This window comes from Triturus cristatus, chromosome 4_2 (assembly GCF_964204655.1).
Source record: "Triturus cristatus chromosome 4_2, aTriCri1.1, whole genome shotgun sequence".
Lineage (NCBI taxonomy): Eukaryota > Metazoa > Chordata > Amphibia > Caudata > Salamandridae > Triturus > Triturus cristatus.
In genome coordinates this window covers 93,481,568-93,507,690 of record NC_140586.1, presented here as the reverse complement: position 1 = coordinate 93,507,690, position 26,123 = coordinate 93,481,568, and the positions used below count along the sequence as shown (strand labels likewise).

At 46.7% G+C, this 26,123-nt stretch overlaps 1 protein-coding gene across 13 annotated transcripts in view; it reads left to right on the top strand.

The window, feature by feature from the left end:
* Positions 1–26,123, top strand: part of CACNA1A (calcium voltage-gated channel subunit alpha1 A) — a 1,220,168-nt gene that overhangs the window by 496,000 nt on the left and 698,045 nt on the right. For 10 of the 13 annotated variants that reach the window (XM_085600719.1, XM_085600709.1, XM_085600706.1 and 7 more), the window contains 4 exons: positions 1,213–1,328; positions 2,777–2,833; positions 7,223–7,318; positions 7,632–7,841. In XM_085600719.1, the coding sequence (XP_085456845.1) occupies positions 1,213–1,328; positions 2,777–2,833; positions 7,223–7,318; positions 7,632–7,841 (479 nt within the window). The remainder of the gene's footprint in view (positions 1–1,212; positions 1,329–2,776; positions 2,834–7,222; positions 7,319–7,631; positions 7,842–26,123) is intronic. The other 3 variants (XM_085600715.1, XM_085600714.1, XM_085600707.1) reach the window with 1 other exon arrangement.

The following is a 26,123-nucleotide window of genomic DNA, read 5'->3' as shown; positions in this document are numbered from 1 at the left end:
CAAAAGCACTTTTTGGACAGCCAGTAGCAATTTGCTCCCTGGCTTTCTAAATAAATATATATTTTAAAAAAAGAACGGTGGGAGAGAGGGTGCTAAGGAGGAGCAGATTGGAGAGAAGCAACGGGGACTGAGCAGGTGGGTAAGAGGGAGAGAGCAACATGGGGATAGGGTGAAAAATTCCTGAAGCAGACTACAACACGGATCCCAGGGGGCAGGGAGGGACGAACACGAAAGAGAAAGAACGAGCAGCTGCACAGGAGAGGGCAAGGAAAGCCTGGCAGACGAGTATTTAACAGGGGTGGAGGAAGAGAAATACAAGAGGGATAGAGCAGGAAAGACATACACTCTGATCAAATGCTTAATGAAAAAGAAAAAAATAGTTCACAAAAAATGAGCAGTGGAAGGACACAAATCAGCTAGTTAAGAGAATAGTAAAGATGCTATGATTCAGGTGAGGGACAAACACAAGGTGGATAAGTTGGGACAAGGAAAGCGGGGGAACAAGAAGCAAGCAAGTGAGAGAGGTCTTTTGCAACTAGATGGCTTGGGCTGCCGGGTATGCTCGACCTAACTAAAGGCTCTTAGAGCACTGTTTTCTTTTTGTTCCTGACACTGCCTTGACATTCCATGGAGTCCATGGGTAGAATGGGTTGTGTCAGGGGTGCCAAAGAACAAGTGATGGATAACAACTGTTGTATAAGAGTTCTGTTCAGAATACTTCCAAAAACCAACCCACACAATAGAAAGCATTCTTTTCAGATGCTGTTTCCTGAGAGGACAGGACAGTAACGGTGCTGGTTCCCCCAAAAATTACTATTTGCAAAAATGTCTTTGGCACATGCACGGCGTGCTGTCTTAGGTGTTGCCTCCGCTCTCTGCAAATAGAAAAATACAGTGGATATCACAGGTCAGAGTTGCTACACCAGCACACCCTTTTGTGTAATGTTATTTGGTTGGGACCCTCTAAATGACAATATTTTTCACAATCAACAAACATTCAATTGCTCTGGGTGTGCCCATGGTACCTCTGCGCTCTTGAGTCTAATTTTAATACTGATATAACTATAATTGCGCGCTTGCACACATTCAACGTAGTTACACGCCGCATTTACGGTATAGCGATTCCTATGTGGGAAACATACTTTGTCACACTCATTGTACGAACAGACCACCTCTTCAGACTCCTTCTCACATGCATCCAATATTTTACAGGGAGTTTGCCAAAGAAAGGGAGAGAGTGGAAAACCGCAGAGCCTTCCTGAAGCTGAGGCGGCAGCAGCAGATCGAGAGAGAGCTTAACGGATACATGGAGTGGATTTCTAAAGCAGGTGGGAATATTATCATCCCTGGGAGATCCGATGGCATGGGTCAATAGAGGGCGTCCTGGGAGCGGGAAATGCACAACTGTGTGATGGATGGAGGAAACTGCATGCTGTGACAATGCGACCAGAAAGGGCATTGATGAGGAATGTTCCACAAGAAGAATGCGATCATCATCAGACCAAGTAAAATGTGAAAGTATGGCTGTGTTTAGTAATGGTCAGCATGCAAGGGATCTTTTTTTTTTCATTTACCAGCTGGAGGAATGGTCAGTCCTAAGCTGGGAAGTGTGTGCTTATTCGTGAGCTAGGAGGAGGTGTGTGTTCAAGACGTGGAAGGAGGTCTACAATCATAGCGGCTGAGACATTGTTTATGGGTCAAATTCACAAAGAAAAGTTTAAAAGTAAGGTGTATTTCTATGACTCGTCGACCTCAGCCTAATTTTACACTTTTTTGCTGCTCACAAAATAGGTGTAGTAGTGGGTCTGGAAGCCACATAAGTCACAGGTTTTCGGGCGTAGTAGTGCATCTGCCTCGCGTCTGTTGTAAGGCTGCATATTCCCCTGTGCAGTACTGTATATCGTGTACAATTACACACAGTGAGAAGGGGAGCCACATGTGTGAAAGCGCATTTATTCTTTACTATTTTATTTCTCTTTGGGGAAAACACTTTTTCCCAGTGGAGAAAACCTTCCACTACCCCCAACAAATTTGGCAGTGCTCCTTTACTCCTTTCCATCCAGTAAGGAGAACAAGTAAGGAAGGGGCAGATTTCAGTTTGTGAATTCCCACAAATATGCAAATTTGTGAGCATTCACAAAATTACAAGGCAAACATACCTTGTATTACCCTATTCCCACACATTACACATGATTTACTTGTGCCAGAGAAATCTGCAGTCGTATACCATTTATACCTGCCAGGACTCCTTTTGTGAATACATGGGAATACGTAATTTAGGTATTTTTAGCCATAAATGTATGTTTCAGCCCAAAATACCTTGGTGAATCGGGCCTTATATTAAGTAAACTGTTTAGAAAAGGTCTGGGTTCAATGATGAGCTCCGAGGAGGTATGTGTTGCGTTATCAGCTTTTAGGTAGTTTATTACGAGTTAACACATGGGAGAATTATTATGTTCAGTCGTTAGCTGGGTGAAAAACTATGTGCAGTAAAAGGTCTGTTTTCAGATATCAGCTGGGAAGAGCTCTATGTTAATTTATGAACTGGGAGGAGAACTATATTCAGTTATCAGCGGGCAAGAGGTGTATGCTCATTTTTCTTTACTGGGAGAATTTCAGTGTTCAGTCATCAGCTGAAAGAAGGGGGTTATCAAGTCCAAAGACATCAGTGTGCTTGTTGTCAGTTTAGACTACTGTGGAATGCCAGATGTATTGGAAGTGGGGATGTGGGTGAAGCTTGCCCATAGTTAAAATCATGATGGTCATGTCTCCACAGAGGAGGTGATTCTAGCAGAAGACGACACAGATGGTGATCCTCGACATCCTTTTGATGGTAATTCTTTTATACTTTCCGAGAGTGATTTGCATATTAACTCCATTAGGAGTTAATCATATTATTTCCTGTGAGGTAGTGGTGGTCCATCTCTGAATAGTAATGTGTTGCATGAGCTCTGTCTAGAGTTACTTTGCAGGGCTGCATGGAAACCTTTTCCTAGCATATGTTTACCAAGGTAATGTTTGCATGTGTTATGGTTCGAGATAACACCTGCCATGTCCATGGTGCTGAAAAATACATCCATCTAGGGCCAAGCAAAGCACGAAGCTCCATTGCATGTCGATGCAGAGGTTGTTCATCCACTTTACATTGCTATTGAGCGTAATATCGCTCATGAACTTGAGTCCGGAGCTGGCATAAACTTTACAAAAGCAACCCTTCTTGACTTTATGCAACCGAGAAGCTTTGTACTCTTCCTCGGGAGATGGCACAGTCTAAGCCATGTTTCCTCTGTTTCCTTTTGAACCGGGCGAGCTAAGCCACATCAGGCAAGATCCAGCATCTAGCTAAGCATTGAGGAGGAGAGCAGTCTGGCTTTGCCCGTCCTCCTTGACTATATATTTCAACTACTACTCGGGCACAATTTCTATTTTACTTGTTTTCTGTAAAAGCAATTATTTACTCATGTATCAGGTTTTTGCTGGTGACAGGATATAGTTTATTGTTTGCTATTTGTAAACCTATAGGCCAGCTATACAACTAGTTTGCACTAGAGGCATTCTAGCACTGTTTCTCCTGCTTACGCTCTTTTATACTGTGTCTACTAATGTTCTTAATGAGTCCTTTTTGCTGTGGGAGAGCTTATGCTGCCTTCCACGGGTTCTTAGAATAACAAATGATCCAAGGCATTGGAAGGCTCCGATGAGGTGGTTCACCCTCCTATGTTGAAGATCAAGGTCCCAGGAAACCACCTTTCTTTGGTCTCTTATATACTGCACACTGTAGATCTACCTGTCAGTGCCTCATCTGCGAGTTAAGAAGCTCAGGTATGGCACACACTCACAAGATGTGTTTGCTGGCTGAGAGGGCCTTCAGCGAGCACCTACCTGAACCGTCTAGCCAGCATCTTTCCCTCTTGGCTGGACTCCAGCCAGACCATGTCAGTAGCCTTGATCTTAATTGCCTCTGACTTCAAGAAAACCTTTTTTTTGCTTTTGTCAGCACGCAGATCAAACTCTTATGTCAAAACACTGGCTGTTCTTGCCTTTCCGGCGAGTGCAATCCTTTATATCCTGTCGAAATCCGGACCCTTGTTTGTTGTCAGAATATCTTCTCAGATATTGGCTGACGTCTGCAGAGCCATTCTGCCTAAAATTAAGAACTAGAAATGGCTGTGCATAAAGTCATATTGTTACACATCTTCCTGTGTTTGGGAAAATAACTTTCATTTCTTATACTAGTTCTTGAATCACGGCATATGGTAGTAGTTCCAGTGGTCAACAATGTGATCCAGTTATGCCTCATGTGAGCTCCAACTTGTAATACTTATACAATAATTCCAACGAGAACTTGAAACATTTTGAAAGACAATATCTACCCCAGTTGGTTGCACTACTCTGTTGACCAGTGAGTTATGCTCACAACCAGTTATTACAGCTGTCTACAGTTGGAGTATCAACTCCTTGATGTAGGGTCAGATGGGACCTCTTTCACTTGCCTACACTGGATCCTGAAATCTAAAGCTGTTGACACCGGGACCTGTCCCCCTTGTCTCTCAGTTTACGCTAATGAAGATTACCAGTGGCCACAACACAACTCAAGCCTCAGTTGCTCTCTGCACGGGCTCTTCAAGATTCAAGACATTTAATTAGAGTTCTGCGCTTCTCTAGCACACTTTTCAGGAATGAAGTTATGGCATTTGTTCAGGGTATTGAAAGGAGCCCCCAGGCCCTTATATCCCGCTACTATCAGCTTCCTCATGCATTGCAGAGGGTTACTTATAAGATAAAGGCCATGAGGCGCCGCAGTCATGTCCTCCAGTGGGAGTGCCCACCTTATCTCCTTTTGTTTTGGAAAAAGTGTGATGATGGTCTAGGAAACACATCTTTTTGGGTGCATGTGTGACTCTGGGAGGAGAAGCAAGGTGATCAAGCTGGAGGTGTTGGCTGCAACTCATGCCACACTGATTGAACAGCGTTGGCGGTAACCTCAGTGTCAACGTTTAATGGCTTCCTTCCTGTTTGCATCTGTGTATGACCCTGGTGTATTAATTGTTAGGTGATTAAGCCCCTGGGCAGACTCAGGTAATGTTTTTGCGGGATCCGTTTGAGGCAGTTCGAGGATAATCCAGGTGGGGGGAACTCTGCCTTAGGCACCACACCCACTGAGCAACAGTCCCAGCCGACGAGCCCACCTCTTGTCTGCCTCCATCAGATTACTAATCATAATTATTTTTGCCTAGGCTAGGGTCCGTCCATACCCCCAACAGTTAATTTGTGGTGGACTCAGTCCCAAATGAGTGATCTCAGCTGGGAAGCCTCACCAGTGTGTCCTCTGTGTCCACTGGAGCGATGTCTCTGCCACGCAAGCACTGGCCCCGTTAGGGTCATATCACCAGCAGTCAAACATCTTCCACTATAGGAAGAGGCAGTCAAAGTTTAGACAACGTGTCTGAAAATAAATTGGCAGTCACAACAGGCAGCGATGCACCTTGCCAGTGCCACTTACGCCCAATTTAGCAGCAAGGTTATGCCAGATCTATGTTGAAGTCTTGGAAGGATAATGGGTTGATGGGCAGCTTCACCTGAAGGATATCTAGATGATGAGCTGCCAGCTGCATTTAGCATCCCTATTTTCACTGTGGCTTCTAGGGTTAGTCTTCCTGCTGCCATCTTAATTCACCACAATTACTGGACAGAATGGGAAAGCCAGCATCTATCCAAGTCTGACCTCTGAACCCATGGAAGGTGGGTCTAGGGAGCAGCGCAACCAGCCCCAAAGCAAAGAGCTACTCGGCTTACATTCCAAGTTAGCGCTACCTCATGTTTTATTTCTAATATAATGGTTATAATGCATATTGTATATTTAGATAGTTTTGTTTTAAAAAAAACCTTCAGATATTCTCAGGTTCTTAAAAATGATTCTTGTGTTTATTAATATTGAGGTCACCAACGATGAAAAACTGGAACTATAGATAACTTACTTTTGTCTTATTGACTGACTACTAACTTCCAAGGAGTTATCAGTCCATGCTCAATGGGCACTTTCCTATTGCAGAATTTTTGCCCGGGAGATCTCGATTACCTCTATTCAATCTAGCTCTCAAAATGCTAATTTTTAAAACTACCCAACAGCCTTGCATCCTTTGGTTTAGCAAGTCAAATTTGTACTCGAGGCACCGGAACTTAAACATTGATACGGACGTTGCGAAAGCTCACACGACAGACCAGGAAAGTTGATTATGAAATTGGACGAATATTTTTTAGCGAATAGCGTACCATACGAATATCTTCGCCTACGTACCCTGTGGGTTGGAATTATCACCACAAATGAAAAAGATCAGGACATGGGACTATTGAGCCTTGAGAAAGTCGCGGGTCTATATTCCCGATGTAGCGACAAAACACGTGTTGGCTGGCTAAGAAAAAGAGGAAAAGAATAAAAGAAAGGAAGAACCTCATTACTGTGTTCTTTAGAATTGCATGTACTTTCGCATGTTACTGCTGTCATGTCTTTGAAAAGAAAACGTAAACTGGGTATTGCAATTTTGTTCATTTGTAGCCTAGGCCACAAGTTTTGCGGAGGCCGGTGGTTCTCTCCACCCTACAGCACCGTTGAATTAATACAGTCCTATATATTGATATTTTGTGACATCACCCTTATGGCGCCGGTTTTCCTATCATTATTCCACCGACCATTTGTTTTTTGTGCCTTGCCATTTGATGGAGCAGATCTCTCACAGACAGTATAATGCCGAAGACCCAGTCTGTTCTAAGGGATATTGCTCCGTAGTACTGTGGGTTGATAATGGTATAAAAGCACTGGCTGTAGATCACGTTGCTTGAGCACTGCATGAGGAATGAGGGATGTTTTTGGATCCCTCCCATAATCGAAACCTGCTGTCTAATAATTGCTCTATGAGACCAGACTTTGAGGAAGAGTACAAACGTGCTGTGCGTTGGAAATGGTGCATGAGAACCAGTTGTAAGAACACCACTAGCAGTAATGATGTAAGTGTTCCTGTAGAGTGTTGCACGTCCGAACCATGGTGCATGACTGGTGACCTTTGTGGAATTGGACTGATCTAGCAGTGACAAGCAGCTGTAGAATCACTCTAGTCCAAACCTTGTTTTGGAATAGCCTAGTGGAACCTCATAGAGACAATGCCCCCAAAATGCAGTTGGCAGCCAAGAATAACCACATGTTTCTCTCCTTGTACTTCTGTTGTTGGAGCACTGAGGAGGGGTACCATCAAGAGGAGTAAGACAGACCTGCTTAACGCAGAGGACACAGAAGATCCGCTGGCTGACATCTCATCTGTGGGTAAGAGGTTCTCTGCATCCATAGAGGAGCACTGCTTCTCTGTCACTTACTGCACCATATGAGTTGCTCTAATTGCGACGTCCTAACGTTGGATTATAGACGTACTACAAACATACACCCACACGCTCCACCTCTGTGGCAAAATTCTGGGGCTTCAGTTCATAGCCATTCTGCAACTGCAGAAAGCCTAATAAATAATCCAGGCCCTTGATGTGCCGGTGCTTCTGTTAATTGAGTTTTTGGCTCATACACTTTTTCTCTTTGATTTCCATGACTGGGATTACCCTAATGTCTCTCTTGTGTCTCTTGGCAGGCTCTCCCTTTGCGCGCGCCAGTATCAAAAGTGCCAAGATGGAGAACGCCTCATATTTTCATAAAAGGGAGCGAAGGCTGCGTTTCTACATCCGCCGCATGGTGAAAACTCAGGCATTCTACTGGACAGTCCTCAGCCTTGTCGCACTCAATACCTTGTGTGTCGCCATTGTCCACTATGGCCAGCCAGACTGGCTATCCGACTTCCTCTGTGAGTCCCACTTTTCTTGCTTTCAGGGTCTTTTAAATCACCTGTTCATATTACTAATGGTGACATGAATTAGAAAATCATATTATGGGTTACAATGTAATTTATTGCTAAACCAAAACTACGTACCTTGAACAGTGTCTACCAACCCTAGGGGTCCTCTACTGTTTGACAGCCTGACTGCTAAATAACAATCAAAGCCAGAGGGCAATATTTTATGCTACCCACCGTATCGGATGGGTTTTTTCACTGAACCTTTTTCTAGAGGGAATGGCAGTGGAAGTTTTCAAAAAAAGAAAAAAGCGGTGTTATCGACTCCCTGTAAGTTCCTTCCAAAACTATGGTGGACATTTTGAAAATGTTCCTGGCCATTGAGGTCGTGCAATATGTGGTGGAGCCAGACAGCAAAAAACTAGTGAACATGCTGTTGGATGTTCCATCCTAATATGAGTGGGCCTTCCAAAGCCATTTCTGCCAGAGTTTCTTTAACTTTCAGGGTGTTCCCAACGGCAGTTAATGGATTCTCTACAATCAGGAAAACCAACAACACCTGCATTCTAAATGAGGATGGAATACAAGAGTTGGGCAGAACGTGCACTCATCAGTGTTAGTCAGATGCCCCTTTACTGCCCAAATATAAATTAGGCCTTTACAGCACACCTTGTAGTCAACACCCCGTGCTCAGATGCCACCAGCACCACTTCTGTCTAGGCAGCCTCTCTGGGCCCTGTCTCTGGTTTTTATTCTTTTTTTCTTTAACATGTCTAAGACTTCTAGAAATACTAAAAATATCCTTCGAAACACTTTCATATTTATGGGGCCATGAAGATGATGAGACCATTATGTGTCGTGTATTTACTGCATTTTCTTCCTTCACCCTCATCGCCTATCAAAAGACTTTGACATCTGCAAAACATTTTAGTAAAACTTTGAGAGCCATAGAAAGTAGGGCGGCATCTCCTTGAGGGTAAACTCTAAACCTCAAAGAGACCCATTTCTAATGTGTGGAATTAGTTCATAGTGTGCCTTTTCCTCCTACACCATTTATTAAGAGCAGAAATGGACACGGCGATGAGGGACTGTAAGGACATCACAGGATAAGCTGATCTATGCCTGCTCTTTGGATATTGGCAAAAAAATGTCTGTGGCTCGTAGTTAGCCTCTAAAACTCACCTTGCCACTTAAACTATCACAGACTACCATCACGCCAACAATAAATCACAATGGTTTCAACAACACTCTCATTTCCAAAGTTCATCATCAAGGAGATCCTTCTTGTTGGCTACTGCCTTATGATTGATTAAATTCTTTGTTGGTGTGCCCTAACACAATAGTCACCCATATCGTTGCCGACATCCTCGTCCCTGACACTTTTGCCATGGGTAACCTCACAACAGCTGCCTGGAGATCAGCACAGGCAACCACTCACCATAGAGTAAGATGACCAAACCTGCTTGATGATAGACTGATTGACTCCACCACACTATCACATTTTTTAACAAACAGCTCCAGTCTTGTCTACTACTCTTTTTGATTCCAGTAATATCAAAGCTTCTCAAAAGCCACCACTTCCAAAGACATACAAAATCAGTGTATGAACGTCCACTCACAAATGAAGCAACCCAGTGCATATGACATCACATGCAGTGTCACACATATATGAGAAGGAATTCCTAATCCCTCGCAGGTCCTTGCCCAGGATCATGCTGGTGGCCAGTGCCATGGGAGGGGTAAAGTCAACTATCACTGGTGCCTTGCGAAGCCTACTGGCCCAACTCATTTATTCTGGAGGTGGGGATGGAAGTGGAAGATAGGGTTGAATGAACAGCCTGGTCTTTATCACTACCCTCCTCCCATAGCTGCCACTCCGTCAACAGAGGAAATGATCCGGGGGATGGGGACTGGAAGGGGAGGGACTAGGATTGTTCATAGTCCCTACCCTTGCAGTTCAATTCCCACTTTCTGCTTGATTTTTCGTTATGGACAGACCCTTCCTGAAGCAGTAATGAGGGACAGAAAAAAGGACAGGCCTGGCCTTGAAATGTTCAGACCTCTAAAACAGAAACTGGAGGCCCACACCTCACCCCTACTATCTACTAAATGGCAGTGCTCAGGAAGAAATAATCAGCACATCTTTTCTAACAAGGACTCCATTGAATTTCTGAGGGTCTCTCACTTCCTCCATCCTCTCTCACTTCTGTATATGGGTGTCCCCCCACCAGCAACAGAATTGCAATCAGTACACTTCTCTCTCGTGTAGCTGTATCCACCCTCTATTATGTGCCATAATAAACCATTGACCATTCAGGATACATCCCAGTGGTCCCACCGCACACTAAGGCCCTCATTATGAGTGGCGCAGTATTTTAATATGATATTTAATGCATGGTATCTCATGGATAAAATCCAACACTAATGTGTTCAGATTTTAAACCAGGTCTTTTCCTCTTGTTAAAATCCAGCAGGTTTTACCTGCCAAAATCTAACAAATGGTATGATCATTATTACTCCTGTTAATTACTTGGTGCAATAAACCCCTCACCGCATGTAATTGTGATCCATGCAATTTAACGGACCACTCATAATCGAGCCATAGTCTTAATACTACGCAACTGTTACTCATCCACTGCACTTGTAAACACCATGCAAACGGAATGTCAGGGAAAAGGTCTGAGATTCACACTAAAATGGTGGAAGGTCTCACAAGTGGGATTGGTAACCACGCTTTATTTTGACACAGAGAAAAATGTCTGGTCACGGCTAATAATTTACAAAACATGGTACGCGACAAGCACCTCTTCATGTCAACCCAAGATCTAGACAGTAAATCCACATTAACTATGGTGCCCCTACTGATCACAGAACATGATCTGGACCTCACATTACCACGGACAAGCCTAGGCATCTGCACACATGTTAGAGTAGCGGGGTTGCAGAGCAAAACAAAAAGTCAGGACACCAGTTTCACATGAGGTCAGGCACACAGGACAGGGGTACAGTCCTGTACATCATGCAGGGGACATTCCTGTCTCAGGTCATCGCCAAAGTTTTGTCATATTCCTGTTCCATGCAGTAGATCCAGCCACACATGTGGAGTATATTTTTATCAGGAATAGTGTGGGACTAGGGAACTGTAGTACATTTACTATTTGCCAAAGTTCTGGAGTGTTCTGTTACAGTAAATTGAAGAAATTGTGATTGATTTACCCATTCTTTGAACTTTGCTGTGTGCTCTGTGTAAAGGGACATGCTGGGATTCATGCAAGCAACATCACCCAGACCTCAACTGGGTCTCTAGTTTACAGAAATGTCTGAGATTGGTAGGCGGGGTTGCTGGCCAACCCCGGGCCATAATACTGCAGTTGCCCCTCCAGGAAATCTCTCCCCTCAAAAACATTATGTGGCATCCCTTTTTTTGTGTGTGTTCCACACATGAGTGATACTCTCACACTCAGGAGACCAAGGGGAACACAAATGTAGGTCATATCATAGCCGGGATGTTTCTGCGTGAGGAAGACTAGAGGAAATTACCCTTTATTTGGGAAAAATTACTGAAAATCTGACAAACGACATAGTGCATTTTCCTGGTCTTCCTGATCAGTGGGTGTGAGGTCTGGCACTCAGAGATAGAAACATTAGAATGTATCGATGTTGAAACGATATGGTTATGGTCAGTTTCTTTATGGCCCAGGGGTTACACTTGCGTCCATAAGACAGGATCTCTAAATCATCATTTCTCTTTCAATTGCTTTTGAAGTTTCACAAATTCTTTTCACCCATTTTCATCGCTTTTGGGCACCACTGTGAAAATCCATACATGTCTGATACCCCCACACTCAGGAGACTCTGAGAAACACAGATGTGGGTCAGAAATTGGAAGGATGATGTTCCTATGTAAGGAAGAGTAGAGAGAATTACCATGTTTTTAGGGAAGATTGCTAAAAATCTAACAAAAATCATGCTCAAAACATTTGCCCCAACAGGCACTGACGGTGAGGTTGATCTGAATTCTGCTAGTAGATACCCTAGGCTGTACAGATTTAGAAAGTACATAGTGTTTAAGTTGATCTCATGCTTGATTTGATTTAAACATGTATAATGTGCGTAATTATACAAACAGGCTGGGCTTGCGTTAGAGTACCATATGTGTGAGGCAGAATCTACAGAACATATAGATTAATTTTTAACAATTCATGACATTTCAAAAGGTTTCTTTCAGCATGAATAGCTGTAGTAAGATTGTCCCGGGCTTGAGCAGTGACGACTATAAATGCCTGACCTCTAATGCAGGATTTCATACATTTAGGAATAATGAAGTAGTGTAGCATGATGGGTCGAAGTGATCTTAGATGAATGTAAGAAGAAATGTGGGAGATCATATAAATATTAGAAGGCAGGATGTGTAAGGCTTTGTGACGAAAGCACAAGCTTTGACAACACATCACTTGCATATACACAGCCAGTGGAGAAGGGGTAGATAGGCTGAATTACAAGTACTCCGCCAAGACCTAAGATAAGGCAAACTACTGCTTTCTGTATGAGTTGTAGTTTATGAAGATGATAAGCCGGTAATCCAGCAAAAAGAGAGTTGCTGTTGTCCAGCCCAAAGACTAAAGTCTGGACTAAGAGTTTCCTAGAGGAACTGGGCAGTGATTTTTCTAACAATCTTCAGCATAAAGAAGTTTTTTGAGGTAAGCTTTTTGATATGTCCCTCAAATGAGAGATTGTCAAAAAAGATGTCTAGATTGTGTACGCTGGAAGCGGGTACAGGGTAAACACCTAAATAGTCAGGCCACCATTTGAGGTCCACATGGAAAGGTTGCCGAAACAAAGACCTCAGTCTTGTCTGTGTGAAGTCTAATCGAGCTAGTGTTCATCCAGCTTCCTGCAGAACACAGACACTTTTTGAACTGGTCCTATGAAGACCCACATTCTCATGGAATCTTAGGATGATCTGAGTATCAATTCAATTCAATTCTTAAAGTCTTAATTTCAATTATAAAACCATAAAAGACATTACATCAATTAAAAATTAACAGTTAAAAAAAATCTTTGTTAAAATGATTGGGTCATAGCAAAGTAGCATTAATGTAGCAGACACAATAATACAATTAAAATAAGTGTTAAACCACAAATCAACTTCCTCTTATATTATAAGACAATTATTATAAAAAGAATATAAGATTTAAAATAGGGTAAGCCGTACGGCATCTACCCTGTTATACAAAAATATGTCTGAATCAAGCTACCCCACTTCCCACAAACGATTTATACAAATCAAGTCAGTGTGCCCTAAATTTGTTAGCCCGAATCACCCATACCCAACTCAAGAATCTTGCAATAGCAATAACGATAGATTCCTGAGTACATGTCTTTAAAATCCTCAAGGCCTCGATTGCAACTCTTGTGCCAAGAATAGTACAGATGGGTTTAAGCCATTTCCTCCTTGGTGATCTATAGGCCGGGCAAACAAATAATATATGGGGGATGGATTCTGACTGGGCCAAACACGAGGGGCACAATTCTGTCGTGGGCTTGTGCCATCTACTGGTAAACGCTCTAATCGGCAGAGAACCTGCCCTAAACTGGTGATAGAGCTTCCTATCCATTGGTTTTAAAATGAAGTCCCAGTAGGGTTCAAACCCAGGTTCATGCTTTATCAATAGGAAGTCCCTGGTCAAGGTAGATCCTGTAATGGAAGAGAAGCGCTTCATCTTCACCAAATCCATATAGACAACCTTAAGCTCTTTTTTTGAGGGTAAGGGGGTCGATTCAGGGTTCTCCCACAGATTACCCATCCCCATTTCTATTAAGATTTCTTTTATATACTGAAGCCATCTGATCTTACTTAGGGTCCCAGCCCCCCTGAAATCCAGAAGGGCTTTAGCATATAGTAAGAGCTCAGGGGTGGGCCATAACCTTCTCCAGAGGGCTATAGGCCTGAATCGAACTAGATCCTCAATGTGATGACATCCCAGGTCCAAAAATAAGGGCATCAATGGGGTAGATTGTGGCAAGTCTATTAACGCCCTCATTAATTTATTTGGGGCGATAACCAAGGATCTGGTGTCCTTGTGGCCCCATAATTTCGCGCCATATAAAATGGCGCTTACAACTTTGGTGTTATATATTTTGATGGCAGGGGCTATGGGTTTGGTGTGTGAAAGCCTATGTTCTTTTAGAAGGGCCCCAGCCAACTGCGCGTGCTTCAAGACAAGCATATCAATGTGTGGCTTACAGTTCAACTTCCTGTTTAAGGTTATCCCCAGGTAGGTAAACACTTCAGTCTACTCTAAATCAACATCATTCATATAAACTTTACCCTTGGTAGCTTTAAATTGGTGGAGAACCATGAATTTCGTCTTGTCCACATTGACCGCCAACTCATGATCGCGGCAGAACTCCTCGAAACGGGACAGTGCCACCTGTACCCGATTGTGTCTCAGTCTTGTCTGTGTGAAGTCTAATCGAGCTAGTGTTCATCCAGCTTGCTGCAGAACACAGACACCTTTCGAACTGGTCCAATAAAGACCCAAATTCTCATGGAATCTTAGGATGATCTGAGTATCATCTGTGTAGGTGTTCAACCTAAAACCATGGGATGAGATAAGAGCATCGAGTGAAGCAACATAAATATTATAAATTGTAATGATCAAGGAAGAGCTCTGTGGAACACCACAATAGATGGTTTGAAAAGTGGAACGGTATTGAGCCAGCTTTACTGCTTGGGAGTGCCTGAGCAAAAAAGAGGAAAACCAGCTGTGAACAGGGCCTTTTACACATGGGCCAGCAAGGCTGTCCAGGAGTATGTCACAAGAAACCGTATCAAAAGCTGCATATATATCTAGAAAAATGACGGCAGGTGAGCCTCTCACATCTAGAATCATCTTGATGTTGTTACTGGCAGCAATTAATAAGGTTTCAGTGCTCCAACTAAAAGGCATTTAGGAGGGAGTGTCTCTTATAGACATGGTTTTGATACCTGTCTTATAACAGTGCATCATAATCAGTGATCCTGCCACTATTCAGTGAGTAGAGCTAATATTACAAAATTGACTGCAAAGACCGCATCTGCAGGAAAACAACATATACTTGGTATTTCAAATCTTTAAAAATTCAGGGAAGCCTGTGCGGGGATTATGTTTGTCCATTTTGTTCAAGCCTTACACATATAAAGTGCTCCTGGATTCCGGAGAAGTGGGACTAATGAGTGCCTGTGATTTCAATTTAGGGGAACTAGGATTACAAGTAATTGTCTTTTGCTATTCTGGCAGTGGTATCTTTCAGAGATTTACATGCGACCCAGCTGCCTCTTACTTGTACATTTCACATATAGTGTTTGTTGCAAATGGGTTCCCCCATTCAATCCACCAGGAGTTTTTGCTTTTGATGACCTGCTTTTTGGACCTTTACTGTGGGTGAGTCTTACTATCTGAGTCTCACTCGCTGTAATTTCATGGTAACTGAACAGCACATGTTTACTGCCAGTGCTCGCCTTTTGGGATAAGGCCACTGCAGCGCAGCTAGGGTAAGGGCATTAGGCTGGTTACACGTGAACACGTAGGCACTTACGTGTGCACCTGTGGGCAGACTGCACATTTGAAACTACTGTTGTGTTCAGCCCGATTGGCCAGGGAGGCGTAGCTTACATCTAGAACTTTCCACCCACACTAGTAAACCCCTGCACAATGGAGAAATGGAGAGCAAGACCCTGGACCTGGATGGTGACAACACCAGAATCATAGACAGCTGGAAGAAGAAGAAACTTGATGCCCCCGATGGACTAAGGACTTTGTCTACAGCTGACCCCCAGGATTAGATGGGTCCTTCCAGGGTATTATGCCCATTTAGGGCCAGTTGGGGGAACACTAGGACTCCAATGCCACCCTAGGTGCCCTGCAAGATGGCCAGGATGCCAAAGAGCCTGGTGCAGGTAGGAGAGGAGAAGGCTGATGCAGGGAGTCAGTGAAACTAGCTCCCTGAAAAGTCCCTTCTGAGGCCAGGAGCTTGTTGAGAGCTCCAAGTGGCTAAAGCTCGCCTCCAGGTACAAAGTAACCCAAAGACAATCAAAATTGGCCCAACAGGGCCTGAGATATTCACTGTTAAACACGTGATATTTGACCCCCTTTAAACAAGAAAATGAGCGCATGGCGCTCTGCCATATCTTACAGGTTAACACTGGGGTGGGCCAGAGCACAGTGTTCAGTGCAAGGAATATATTCACTTATCTGGTGGTGTGGGGCATGCTTGGGATCCCTTTCCCAGTCTCATTCGGCACCTGGGAACCCCATCACCCTGGCCCAGAGCCAGTCATGCCTCTGCATTCTTTACGACCTAAAATCTATTCAGGAGATATTTTGGCAAAACTGCATAAAATGCATTGGCGTAGTACAATCTGGACATCACCAGGGCTAATATTACGCTAATCTTTGTTGAAGATGACAAAACATGCTAAAATTGTTTTGCCATGCGCAGGATACCAAAACAAACACCAACTACTGAGATAATTTGAATATGAAATGACTTTTTATTGTCAAATTTGATCCCTAAGTTGTTTGCAACAGCAGCTTGGATATCTGGCCTTTGAAAACGCGTGTAGGCTTGCTTTACATATTGATATGGTGACCCCTTGACAAAGCCTATATGTTTGCCTTATATTTATGTGTTGATCCATTGTTAAAGCCCATATGCATGCTTTATTTAAAATTACCTCCTCTCATAATGTGATGTTGCGCCTGGTATGGGTGGGGGTATTGTGATTATGGGAGTCATGACCCACAAATGGTCAAATTTGATTCAATAACGTCATCAAAAATATATCCATCTATCTGTTATTTAGTACTGTGTGTGTGTGTGTTTGTGCTAAATGCACTTTTCTTTTTACAAAGAAAAAGCACTGTCTGGGCAATCATTAATTGAGTGTTTGTTAGACCTTGGTGTAGTGTTCCCCCAAACCTTTTGCCTTCACTCCTCCTGTTTTGCTGCATTCATTTCTGTTGGCCTTTACACTTTAGTACTGCTAACCGGTGCTATAGTACATGTGCTCTCTCCTTCAAATATGGCAAAATTGGCTTACACCTAATTGGCACATTTAATGTACTTTTAAGTCCCTTGTAAATGGTACTAAATGTGCCCAGGGCCTGGGAATAAAATATTACTAGTGGGCCTCCTACACTCATTGTGCCACCTACTAAAGTAGCCTTTTAAACATGTATGAGGGCTGCCACTGCAGCCTATAGTGCAGTTTTAAACTGCCATTCAACCTGGTAAAGTAAACCTTTTGCCAGGCCTAAACCTTTTTTTATGGTTTAAATCTGTTTTTTTGAAATATTCAAGACAAAACCAAACAATGATGAGAGAACAGCCTTCCCTACGGTCAGTCCAGGGCAGGCGGCGTCCCGTCTTCTAGTAATCGCAACAGGCGTAAGTATTTATGGCATGTGAGCTCGCAAAATTCCTGTGTTAGTATAGCCAGGAAGGGGAGCCATGTCTCCCGAAAGGTGGGACCCTTACCTGTGTGAGGGTTATTTTTTCCATGCCAAGGATATGCCACAGGCGTGTTAGCCAACCCGTATGTGTGGGGACCCGTGGGGTCCCCAGTGCGTGAGGATGTTCTGCATGGCTGCACCTAGTGCCAGGCCTATCAGACGACCCCTCCTGGACTTTAGTGGGTATGCTAATGGGTCAGGCACTCCTAATCGAATGTGTGCAGGGAAGCGGAGAAGCTGCGTCTCCAGGTGTTTGTCGACATCGTCCAGGATTTGTGACCAGTAAGCCTTGAATGTGGGGAAAGTCCCAGAGTAAGTGGAGCAGTGTACCTGTTCCCCCGCAGTTCCTCCAGCAAAGTGCACTAGCCGTGGGATTGATCTTATGTACCCATTCTGGCGTGTAGTACCAATACATGGACACCTTCGTGAGTGTGACTATCAGAGCCATGTTGCTGGCCGTGTGGCACGCCCTCGAACATATGCCCTCCCATTCCTTGTCACTAAGGGGTCTACCAATATCCTTTTCCCATTTACCACATCCAGCATGATATGCGTGTGAGTTGCGGGCGTTCAGCAGTTTATACAAATCGGAGACTATTCCTTTGTCAGAGGACTTTGACAGGAGCCATCATTCGTAAGTAGTAAGATGCCGACTAGCTGCCTCTCTGTTATGAAGTTGCCCAACCCAAAGTCTAAGCTGCATGTGTAGCATGCGTTCTGTCTCAGGGATATCAAAGTGCTCTTTAATTTTTGAGAACAAGAGGACCCCCTGAACGTCGTAGAAGTGGCCCATGGAGAGGCATTGGGAATCTTCATCAGCGAGGTACCAGCTACTGCTCTGTCTTGGAATAACCAATGCTTGCCAGATTCTGTTCGATTCCTTTCCACTAGGTGTCGTAGTTGAGCCGCTTGGAAGTACAGCTGTAGGTCGGGTATGCCTACTCCGCCTTCGTTGGGCGGTAAAAAGCACAGGCTCCATTTCATTCTAGGTGTACGGCCTCGCCATATAAAGGTCATGATTTCTGCTTGTAGTTTGGAGATCGTACCCATGGGTGGGCACAGGGGAAGAGTTTGGAACATGTACAGAATTTTGGGGAGGAGCGTCATCTTAATGGCTGCTATCCTACCTAACCAGGAGATCGAATGGTGTTTCCATCTAAGTATATTGGAGCGCACCTGCTTCAGTAGGGAAGCGTAGTTTGCCTCAACTGTGGCGCGAGTCGTGGCAGCAAGTCGCACTCCCAGGTATGGTATTGTATCTGCGGACCACTGGAATGGGTATTGTCCCTTAAAACGCTCCACCACCTGGGGAGAGAGAGAGAGGTTTAGGGCCATGGACTTCCCTACGTTGACTTTAAACCCCGACACTTTGCCAAAGTCCTCTAGTTCCCGCAGAAACGGCCCCAGAGAGATCTCAGGGTCCTTGAGCATCACTAACACATCATCAGCGTATGGCCGTCTCCAGCGAATGGAACACCCTGAATCAGTGGGTTCATCCGGACTCTATGTGCTAGGGGTTCCATATACAGCACAAAAAGCAGAGGTGACAACGGACACCCCTATCATGTACCTTGCACTATTGGAAGTGGGTTAGACCGGAGCCCGTTTACTCTCACAGTGACCGTAGGCCCGCGGTAGCAATTTAAGACGTGCGTACGGAAGCGCTCCCCAAAGCCCAAGTGAAGCAACACTTGCTCCAGATAGGACCAGTGCACCCTATTGAATGCCTTTTCGGCGTCCACTGCCATAAGCATGTAGTTGCCTGGGAACCTGGAGGCTTTAACTATCACATGGAGGACCCGTCGGGTGTTATCGCTGGTCTGCTGTTGAGGTATGAAGCCAGCCTGATCGGGGTCAATCAGGTCCGGCATGTAGGGTCCCAACCTCTGCGCAAAATACCCGTATAGATATTGAGATCTGTATTGAGCAGCGAGATGGGCCGATATGCTCTGCAGTGGGTAGCGTTCTTCCCTGGCTTGTCAATGACCGTTATAACCACCTCCAGCATGTGGGTCGGGATGGCACCAGTGGCAGCGAAGGAGTTGAACAGTCTGGTCAGAGGAGGGGATATCTCGGGGCAGAAGGCTTTATAGAAGGCGGCCGTGAAGACGTCGGGATCCGGGGCTTTAGCTACTTTTAACCTAGAAATGGCCGAGATAACCTCTTCAATACGAATCTCTGCCACCAGGGCCGCAGCCTGTCCCGGAGTGAGCTTAGGCGTCTATACACCCAGGAGGTAGTTAGGGCTGCCGCCCTCATCCAGGGACTGACTTGCGTAGAGCCCCTCGTAGTAAGCCCTGAATGCCTCCGCTATTGCTCCGTCGTCCGACACTAACCGGCCCTCTGCGTCACTGATCGTCTGGATTCTCTGTCGTTGTCGTTCTTCCCTGAGCCTGTTTGCCAATAAACGCCCACACTTGTCCCCCCCACATAAAAAGTGTGCTGTAGCCGGAGTGCGGCATATTCTGCCCAATCTAAATCCAGAGCCGCTAGTTGTGCACGGGCAGCCGATAGTTGCCACCAGACCATGGGGACTCCTGTCCGTTGATGTATGCTCTCTATCACCCAGACCCGCTGGGAGAGGCCATCTCTCTTTTGCTTCCTAAGTCTATTGTCTGCTACCGAAATTGCGATGAAAGCGCCACGAAGCACTGCTTTAAGCACTCTCCAGATATCGGAAATACTAGTCTCAGGGATGTTGTTATGGAAAAGATAGACCCCAGTGTCTTGTTTCACTTGGTCCACCACCTCCTGGCGCTGGAGAAGCATGTCCCTCAGTCTCCAGTGCTTACTAGATGGCCTCAGGGGCAGGAGCGTCATTTGCCTCACAACGGCTGCATGGTCCGAGAGGGCAGCTGGGAATATTTCCGTGCTGGACACAAACGAGTAGAGCTCCCTGGTGTCTAGAAAGTAATCCAATCTGGCTTATGTTTTATGGGCGATGGAATAGTAGGAATACTCCCTGTCATGCGGGTGAGAAGCCCTCCAGAAATTCTCGAGGCTCGATTCTCGCACCCGGGAAAGCCCAGCTTTCGACAATGCACCTACTTGCCCGTACCGTTGAGCCGACTTGTCTGTGTCATTATCAAAAACCAGGTTGAGATCGCCCCCTAAGAGAATGTGTCGTTCATCAGTGGCTAGGGCCTCCTTAATTGCGTTATGCAAAAAGCTCACCTGTCCCTCATTGGGGAAATAAATTGTGCCTACCACTAACCCCTAGGCCTCAATGTCAAAGCGGCAAGTGAGCAGCCTGCCTCTAATTTCTGCTTCTTTCTGGATCACTTTGCCTCCAAAGGCTCATGAGACCAAAATGGCTACCCCAGCTGTTTTGGTCGTGTTGGAAGAGAACATCTGTATGGGGGAAAACCTGGATTTGAGCCTACACCAGTCGCTAGTCAGTAGGTGCGTTTCTTGCAGCAGGCAAATATCTGCATGTGTCTGCTCAAGAAACGAGAGCACAGCCCAGCGTTTAATCGGGTTGTTGAGGCCTCTCACATTAAGTGAGAGGACCTTAAGATTGGAGGACTGCATACTCAAAGCCCCTGCATAACCTCCCAAGTGGCATGTACCATCTCCGGCGTGTGCATTGCTCGGCCCCCCTCAGACCAGTGTCCCCGTGCTTGTGTGTGTTGTGTCGAGTGATCGAGAAGCAAGGAGGCTGGAGGATCCCAACATTACCCCAATAGAATCTGTAGGACATAAAAGGCAAACAACAACGAGAAACAAATGGAAACAAGTTTACCCAGCCTGAAGACCAGAAGTAGTCCAATGTCCCTGCCGGGCCATTCAGGAAAGTGAGTGGGGTTCATAGTGTGACCAAGTTCTCACTGCCCTCCCCCCCAACCCACCTCATAGAGGATCCCAGAGGGACCCAGGAGCGATCAATTGCCGTCAGCCTTTGCAAATTTAAAGGAATGGTTTCCAGTGCTGGGCTCTCGCAATTTCGGCTGAGTCAGGCTTCGTTTGCGCTATTGAGGCCGTTGCTCCCCACTGGACAGGGATGCGTTGTCGTCTCCCTCTTGGTGTCCATGTGGCTCCAATCCCAGCAGGCGGCATGCCTCCCGCAAGGACCTCAACTGGCGAAGCTTCCGTCCCAACGGAAGATTATTCTAAAAGGGTGACCCCAAGAGTAGGCTCTTGTTCTGGCTCCTTAGGTGGGAAGTGATAGGACCAAAGTCCCTGCGTTTTTGCAGCGTGAGCGCAGATAGGTCCTGGAAGATGGTGAGAGAATGACCACGGAAGCTCAGGGGGTGCTTCGCTCGTGCTTTCCGTATGATTTCTTCTTTCGTTTGGAAGTCGTGTATGCATACTAAGACGTCTGCTGGGGGGGCTTTGTCCGAGCGCGGAGCTCCCACTCTGTGTACTCTATCTATCTTGATAGCAGCGTCCTGGGTATTGCCCAAAATATGATTGAAAAGGTCATTGACTAAGCCAAATATGTCCCCCCCTTCGGCGTTTGCTGCCACTCCCCTGATGCGAATATTGTGCCTCCGAGAGCGATTCTCGAGGTCATCCAGATGGGCCTGCAAATCAACGTTTTGCTCCTGGAGGCGGATAATCTCCTGTCTAATGGACCCTGCCTCTCCTTCCCGTGCATCGCCTCTGTCTTCCAGCTCAGCCACCCTTTCGCCAAGAGTATCGGTGTCCCGCCTGATCTCTTTGATTTTGGAGGCCAGGTCTTTCTTGATTGCCTGTATGTCCTCTTTGAGCTCTGAGAAAAGGGACTCCAAGAAGGCTCGAGTCACCGGCTCCTCTGCTGCGCTGGCCGACAGGACAGGGGATGGACCCTCTGTGGCTGAAGGCTCTGACAGAGCACTGCCTCCTGGTTTGGTGAGCATGTCTTTGAGAGCGTGATCCTTCTTCCCTCATCCTGCTGCCATCGCTCCCAGCTCACCGCTCACCCGACCTGTGGGGCTCCCGCCTGTCCGCCTGTCCGCCGTCTGTCAGTAACTTCCTCCACCTAGGCGGGTCGGTACCCACTCCAGCGGCTCTCCATCGAGGTCTGTGGCGGGGCCTCCTCATCGTCGAGGCTCGACCGTCGGGTGCCTGATCGCACCTCTTGTGCTGCTGTGCTGCGGAGCGGGGTCGCAGTGCCCAAGTGCTCCTCAGATGTGGGCCACAGCCGCCAAAACCTTTTGCCGCTCTTGGCAGGCCCCAGGCGTCCAGCCCCAGCCTCCGACCCGCGGCGCGGAGCCGCTCCGGTAAACCCAGACACCTCGCTGCCGACTCTGCTAGCTCCCACCAGGCCACTCCTGGTGTGTTCCGGCCTTGCCCTTCACGGTGCTCCTACGCGCGTGGGGAGGCCTCAGGTCTGCTACGCGCTTGCTTGCAGGGCTCAAACCGTGGCCTTGGCGTTGGGCAGCTTCTGCGGGCCGTCTCCCAGTCACGCAGCACCAGTGCACTGCGGGAACGAAGGCCGCGGCGGGGAATGCACTTGTCCCCGATTCCCTGGTTCGCCTGTCGCAGGACTCGCCCACCACCCGCTGACTCGCAGGCAGCCACTCACCTCCTCTTCAGTGCACCCTGGAGTCTGTTAATCCAAAATGGCGGGTAGGCCCTCCAGGACCGGGCCGCTGCCTCGGCTCCACACTTGGGGGCGTGCTCCTCCGTGCCCTGTGGCGCCTGCCGCTTGCTCTCAACCGTGAGGGTCCTTCACTAAGCAGCGTGGCCCTCCCGCTGCAGCTCGCAGCCACGACTTCCGTCTCGGGCCCGCCTCAGCTCCGGCCGCGGCTCTCTGTGCTGGGGACGCTGCCACGGGATCAGCGATGCTGCCTCGGGGACCCGAACTCGATGCAGGTCCCCAGGGCGGCTCTGCACTTCACCTCTGGACACCCCGGAGTCTCAGGGGTCTGCACCCTGTATGCTGCCTTAAAGCTTGGAAGGGCCGAGGGACGGTGCTATGTACGGCGGGCGGTGGGAGAGGTAGCGAGAAGCGTCCTACCTCGCCGCCATCTTGGCCACACCCCTAAACCTTTTTTAATACATATAAGTCACCCCTAAGGTAGGCCCTAAAGGCTCATAGGGCAGGGTGCTTTGTATTTAAAAAGTTGGACATATGGGTTTAGGTTTCACATGTCCTGGTACTGAAAACTCCTAAAGTCATTTTTCATAGCTGTTAGGCCTATGTCTGCCATTCACTAACATGGGGGTGCCTTATTACATTTAATAAGTGATAGCATTTGATTGGGAGCAGATAAAAATATGTTTTTACACTCATGAATTGTAATTTAAAATCCTATTTAATGATAAAATCGAGGTTCCGAAAATGTCACATTTGGCATTTTTATCTCCTAACTGTTTGTGCCTTCTGCCAGCATCCTGGATCACATGACTGTGAATGGCTCTGCTTTTGGGGTTTGTATATTCCTTCCAAAGAGTGACCCAAAAGGGGATTAGGTGTGGATAGGATGGACCACCGTGCAAGGATGGTTGGGGGTAGAGCTGTACCCATGGCCACTTACAATTTAAAGGGCTTTCCCTCCCACACACACATAGGAACATGACTATAGTCTTTTCTCACCCCTGACCTCTTGATGCCTTGATAGGGGAAGAGAAGAAGGCTGTTACCAGGTATAAATGTTGGACCTCCAGAGGTACTCATTAGTACACTCCTGGACCGGTGGATGTTACAGAATGAGACCTGCCTTGTTCCCCAGAGGACTGCACTGTTGCTACCAGAGGACTGCCCTGTTGCTTGAGGGCGGCCTTGATCCCCAGAGGGCTGCCCACCTGCTTGAGGCCTGTATTCTAATAAGGAAGACTGGACCTCCCCCCTTCATTCCAGGCTACCTTAGTCACTACAAGGTCTCAGTTGGCTGATCTCGTGTCTAAGCTACAGGGACACAACAAGCTCCAGTTGCCTCCCCACAACAGCCCAGCTGAACTGCTGCACTGGACCTGCAACTAAACCTTCCAGATCCCTGATGGCGTCTGTTGGAGTGAGTTCCTGAACTTCAAAGTTGCTTCCCCAGGTCCTGGATCCTTGGCTAGCATCAGTTGAGCTCCTCCTGTGAAGAAAGGTGAAATCCTGAAGTTTTGCGTTTGGTGCGACTGTAAACTGACTCGTTCGCGCCAAGATTCTGCTGCATGTGACAACCACCATTGCGAAGCTCTGGTAAACCTTGCTCATCGCACTATTGTGACCACCAGCTACAACCGGCAATGCGAGATCTGCGCTTCAAGCTACAGCGACAAACCATGGTGACCACCAACCTGAAGATCCAGCAATAACCATGTTATGTTATCTTAGCTTGTAAAGCGCGACAGCTGCCCCAACAGGGGGGCGTCCCGTCGCTAATGCAGGAAAGACAAACACAGCAAAGAGCCCGCCAGAAAAACTAAGGGGCAGGGCGAAAGATAGGTCTTAATGGCCTTTCTAAAAGCCAAGTAGTTGTCAAAGCCGTGGACCGGCACAGGGAGCGAGTTCCAAAGGGTGGCGGCTCTGTAGCGAAAGGAGAGGCCACTAGACCGAACTCTACGGGGTCGGGGAACCACCACCAAATGCTGACCCTGTGAGCGAAGATGTCGTGAGGGGATATAAGGCAGCAAGAGATCAGCCAGAACGGGAGGCGAGGCCAATTTAAAAACCTTGAAGGTGATGCATAAGGCTTTGAATTCAATGCGTCTGGCTACAGGTAGCCAGTGCAGACGGCGAATAGCATTAGACACAGAGCAGAATTTGCGGAGATCTAGACGTGTTCTGGCGGCTGCATTCTGTGCCCTTTGCAGCCTCAGGACCTCCGCCTTGTTGGACCCTAAATAAAGGGAGCAGGCATAGTCAAGTATAGATAAGACCGTCGCCTGAATGGTGACCTGACGCGTAGAGACGTTGAAAAGGCCTAACAGTGGTCTAAGCCCCCGAAGGAGTCCAAAACATGTCCCAGCCGTTTTTTTCCGTTTGGACTTGATAGTTCAAAGAGGAATCAAGCCATACCCCGAGGTTTTTTTTTTACTACCTGTTTAGGGGAAGGGGGCTTGCCGAGGCTAGTTGGCCACCAGAGATCACTCCACCGACCATGGTCCCTACCCACTAACAATACCTCAGATTTATTAGAGTTCAGTTGGAGGCAGTTGCTGTTCATCCACTCGGCCACTGCTGCAAGGTCGCCCTGAAACTTAAGGGCATCCTGCTCGGTGTTATTAGAGAGTGCCACCACCAACTGAGTATCGTCAGCGTAGGAGACCATGGTCAGACCTCTACTGCTGGCAACTGCCGCTAGAGGCTGAACATATATGTTGAACAATAGGGGGCTGAAGGAGGAGCCCTGAGGCACCCCTTGTTTAACTGGATGTTTGCCAGAGTCAAACGGGGGGGCAATAACCGTAAATGACCTCTCATGGAGAAATGAGCCCAGCCAATCCAAAGCTGAGCCCAAAATTCTAGCCTCCGCAAGGCGTCTCAGCATTATGTCATGCAACACCGTGTTGAACGCGGCGCTCAGATCTAACAAAATCAGCGCCGATGTTCGACCCTCATCAGCAGCTGACCAAAGATGTTCTGTAACTGCTAAAAGTGCTGACTCCGTGCTATGGCCCGGCCTGAAACCAGAAGATTATTAGCGGTCAGATACTCTGATAGAATGGAATTCACATAGGTCTCTGTGATTTTGGCTGCCCATGCAGCAGAGAAATGGGGCGACACCCGACCAGATCTTCGCACTACAGCAACAGTCTTCTGTGACGCCAAGCCCAGCGATGACCATCCGCGCTGCTCTCCCTGCTTCTTGCGGCCTCCTCTACTACTGCAAACAAAACACTTTACGCTGGACTTTGAGAAGGTAACTTTTTCAGCGGAGCT